The 4,710-nt window shown below is 40.1% G+C and overlaps 1 protein-coding gene across 1 annotated transcript; it reads right to left on the reverse strand.

The window, feature by feature from the left end:
• Positions 1 to 2,360: 2,360 nt before the first annotated feature.
• LOC110061247 (nanos homolog 1-like) lies at positions 2,361 to 4,267 on the reverse strand. The gene has a single exon (XM_020768080.2). It carries the CDS (start codon positions 4,079 to 4,081, stop codon positions 3,383 to 3,385), a length of 699 nt encoding a protein of 232 aa, XP_020623739.1. The 5' UTR covers positions 4,082 to 4,267; the 3' UTR covers positions 2,361 to 3,382.
• Between the last annotated feature and the right edge of the window lie 443 nt (positions 4,268 to 4,710).

Below are 4,710 nucleotides of genomic sequence, written 5' to 3' on the forward strand. Positions count from 1 at the left end.
ATTGCTTGCAGGGCGTACGGGATAATTATCAGTACGTTTATTTTTTCGCACATCTTATAATGAAGTATTTAAAAATATAAAAGAATTAGGCAAATTTTCTAGTCAATATCCCATGCTCTTATCACTGAAATCTTTGAAAAAAGGTGAATATCGCGCTTAAATCGGAATCGCGATATTTTTTCGGTGACACTTGAGAAGCACCGGGAGTCGGGAAGGAAGTCTTGAATCTTTGCCTACTTTGGTTGCTGTCTGCTTTAGAATTAAAGGAACTCTGCAGGGTCACCGGGTTAATATGATCCAATTGCTGTTCTAAAAAGAAATCGGAAAAAAGATCACATGAACGGGTATGAGAAGCACTTGTGAAAAAAATCGATTTATTCATGATTCACAGTTCAATTCAACTGTCTACTGTACTTAATAACAACTTGAACACAGACTCAGAAGCGTACGTTCACTGATCTGTTCCAACGCTAATGCGCTTTCGCGAAGACAAAATTACACAGTCAAAAACGATATTTAGGGAAAAGCCGGGGACATTTTCCAGACTGAGTACCCGAGAACTATTTTCGCCAAAATTAACTTCATGGAATTTCACCTAGCTACAGGTGGCCGTCTGGTCAGCTTTGGTGATAATGCAAATGCTCCAGGCTTCTGATCTGATCAAAGTATTTTCTGTTTGAGGGGGATTCCCGGAATGAAGCTGTTTGTACTAATTTTTCACACCATATGGCGCCATGTTTTGGATTGTGTTCCAGTCAGTGTCCGCATTTAGCGTCTTTTTGATCTCCTTCTAGAATAAACTCCAGGTGGCACGGGCCAGTAAATTCACGACCAAAGAAACTTAGAAAGAACGTAACCCAGGATTTTGCGCAAACTGCATTTACTCCTCGCAACTTTTAAGGCAGTGGTTTAAGGGTGAAAGAAGTAATATTTTTCGGTTTTTCAGGAAATTATGCATGGAAATAAATTGAAAAAGAATGCGCTTTTGTGTGAAGAATAAGCTTGTCTAACTCACTTCCGGTCTTTCGGTATCGCTCCACCGCCCATCAATTATCACGTCTCTTTGTGTCTTGTTGGCTTTTGACAGTTCAGTTGTCAATTTTGGCGCGAGATAAAGCCGCTTTCCTACGATTTCTCGTCTGGTAAACGAAACGCAAACTACGTTCGATTTTCTCTCGCATTCCTCAGTTGTGAAAGGGGTAAACATTGGCCTCTATATTTGTATCTTCTCTCAATGAAATATCAGACATGATGAAAGACGCCGAGATCGATTTAATCTTGTTCGAGGGTTCACCCATCAAATATTGAAGGAAAGATGAAAATATGATCTATAACTATCAAGCTGAACCACATATCTTTGAAAATTGCTGATTTCAGATTTTAAAATTGAATCGACAGCACATTTTCCTTTCGATTCACCACAAAGGAAAATACCACACCGAAACAGAACCCTCAATTAACGCGATTTGCATTACAATGGTGACGTTCACGCGGCTTTCAAATGCCCCAAGCGTGTATCGATTGTTTCGTTCTGTAATTGCATTTCTGTTTACGAGCTTGATTACAGGTAATTTCCTCTTTCAAAGGCTTTGACAGTCGGCTGACTTTCTGAATTATTTGAGCAGTGATTTGCATACTGCACGCGTTGTGAATTGTTAAGTAAGCTTTGTCTTTTGTGATCAGTTAGCTTTGCCAACGTCCGCCGCGCCTGATGCGACGCTGGGTTCCTCACAGGGTAACAAAAACAAAACGAACTCCAGGATTCAAAACTCAAGTTCTCTTTAATCACGCTATTTTCTTTTGTTGCTCGCCAGTGACTCTTACGGAACCCAATTCGTGAAAAATAAATTCGTTTTCAAAGACCAGCTGTCGTTCGTAGTGACGTAAACAACGAAAACAAAGAGATTTGGGCATAACTTCCACAAGAAACCTTTCGATCGTTTCAAAAGAAATATACCTACTTGGGAATCGAACCTGTGCATTGTAAGAACCTCTGTGAATGCTTTCAAACAACACCCAATCGTAAGAAACCCTTCTCAGCTTCCGAATATAAACGGCTTCGTCATTTACAACCTACTCGCCGAAAGCACATGGTTTGTTTACATTGACCTCCAAAAAATTTTACTCGGTCGGTAGCATGATCGTTCTTTCATATATCGCTTGATCTAAAAGCGAGCAAGGCAACGTATATTTTGATTTGTAGTCGGTTTGCTGAGCTTCTCAAACGTACGAAAAACTTACTATAATCCGGTCAATTCATCGGCGCCAAAGCGGAAAGCGCGCGAAAGAAACAAAACCCTTAGAGACCGTGGAATTTATGAAAGAAAGGTCAGATTTAAAAAAAACACAGACACAAAGAGTAGAAATTGAAAAACGAGGTTTTAATCTTTCTCTCCTTTCAATAAGCCATACAAAATTTCTCCTCTGATATTAGAATTAGCTTAATGTATAAATACAAATCGTACTCAAAACTTCCCGACGTTTAGAATAAAGCATGTCAGTTTTAATATTAAAAAACTTTCTCATAAACCTTGATTTTTTTCACATCATTTGCAGCCAGTATTTAGAACACAGCTGTTAAAATTACAATAAAATTCATTCAAAAATCCACCTCTACAACCAGGTAGCATTAACCTACTTTCAAAGTAGTAAATTTCTACATCGTAAATATCGACAAATTATTGAAAAACCTCCCTTAGAGAAGAATTGGGAATTATAAAACACATTATTAATCATAATCTCTCCGTTTCTGGACGAAATTCTTAATCAACACTTTCATATTAAAATACTTTACACTTAGAGGGTGAAAATTCAATATTGTATTCTGCTACAATTCGAAAATTTTACATAGATACATATTCGATAAGTTAACCTCTAACTAGGAAGTCCAACCACTTTGGGGTAAAATATTGTAATTTTCGCAACATTTACACAACATCTCTTGTTGGGAACTAAATACTCAATTTTAACAACAATCTTCCTGAAATTTCCGTTGTGAATGCAGATCGCTGCAAATTAATAACCTAACAAAACATCGAAGTCGAGCTAACGTAGAACGTTTAGGTTCGAAAGCGAAAGAAAATGAATACTAACAACACTGTACTAACATGCCTTGAATGAAAGTGGCCTTAATAATACGAATAGCGGCAATCTGCACCGCCATTTGTGGGTTTTTCTTATATAAATGCAATAATAATTTAGCTCACTGCGATCGTTGCGCCGCTGCACGCTGTCTTGGAAATAGTAAGAGATCATGTGGTAAACAAATAACACAACAACCCGAATATAAATTTAAAATCGGCATATAAACTCTGAATTTACCCTTAAAATCTTTACATAATGATTTCACACTAAGTCTTACTTTAGAATCTGCGATGAAAGTTCAGCGACTCCGTTTGGGAAGAACACGATTCCTGGGCACCTTTGGCAATTGACCGCCATTGCCTTGCGCTTGCTGGTTTTGCGGACAATACTTGATGGTGTGTGACTCATCGCCGCTTGCTTTGCAGATAGGACAAGTATATGCTCTCAGAATTGGACATGTCGTCTTTCCATCGGGACCCTTTAGTTGATGGGAAGAGAAGACCTCCTCGCTTTCCCCATTGTTTCTGCAAAACACGCACACGTTTTGCCGATTCGAGACCGGAGCAGGAGCTCTCGCAGACGGTTTAATCCGTCGGCTTGGCGGCAAAACTGCTTCTTTTCGCTTGGAAGATGCACTGTGCAAGAGCGATGAAGAGTTGAATGGCTGGAAAGGCCCATCTCCAAAATGATCAGTGAAAGAATCACAGCTACCAGATGATGAATTTTCGGAATCGATGCTGTCAAATCGGTCACGTCTTGGCGGCAATTTGCTGACTCCAAAATTTTCACCCGTTAAATAGTCGAAATCACTACCGTTCGCTTGTCTCACTCTTTGCACCAAGTTGCTCAGCCCAAAGTAGTCATTGAACATGTGAAATTCGTTCCTTTGCAAATCGTCTGTCTCTGGAGGACAAGTTAACGACTTTATCTCCTCATCATCCGAATCCAAGAAGTTACTTGGAATGAGCGTTTTCAGCATTACTTCGCTAAGCGACATCTTTCGTTTCACTGAAACTCTTGCGAACCCACGTTGAAAGGTCAGGCGTCCCTTTTCACTCCAGACGTGAATAGCGGTGTAGAATTTACGTTCTTGCTCTGCCAGAGGGCAGATTAGTGGTTGTTTGTCAATGCAACCCTAAAACTCGCATGGGAATCAGCGGGATGTCTAGTTTTTTGGAAGCGGGGAACGGGAGGCGTGACTTTGTACTCAATCAATTGTCAAAAAGCGCCATACTGCGCTTGCGCCTTATGACGTCAAATGAGCCGATAATTTAATACACAGGGGGATATCGAAAGGAGCAGAATTTCGCGCCCATCAAAATTACCTACTTTGTAGCCCTGTCGGAAACCGAGAAGGCTGCTCGTTGAAGCGATTGAAGGGCGTCTGCTAAAAGACGCTATTTAATGCACTTGGGGGTTCTGTTGTTAACAACGCAAAACGAAATCAGAACGTTTTGGCTCCCCTCCCAAAACAGTTCAAGCATGTTCATCAAAGCATGTCCGATTGATTTTGACGGGTTCCCTTTTTCATCAACAATGTGGATTACAGTGTCATTCAAGAGACTTTAGGGCGCCAAATCACTCCAATTACATATTGTTTTACCTCCAATCGCGAAGCCGGGTTCA

This window comes from Orbicella faveolata, unplaced genomic scaffold, assembly GCF_042242905.1.
Source record: "Orbicella faveolata isolate gen_17 unplaced genomic scaffold, um_ofav_v1 contig_1, whole genome shotgun sequence".
Classification (NCBI taxonomy): Eukaryota; Metazoa; Cnidaria; class Anthozoa; order Scleractinia; family Merulinidae; genus Orbicella; species Orbicella faveolata.

Bases quoted from the DNA above. Each gene is read 5' to 3' on its own strand.
- LOC110061247 (XM_020768080.2), bottom strand. From the start codon at position 4,081: ATGTCGCTTAGCGAAGTAATGCTGAAAACGCTCATTCCAAGTAACTTC.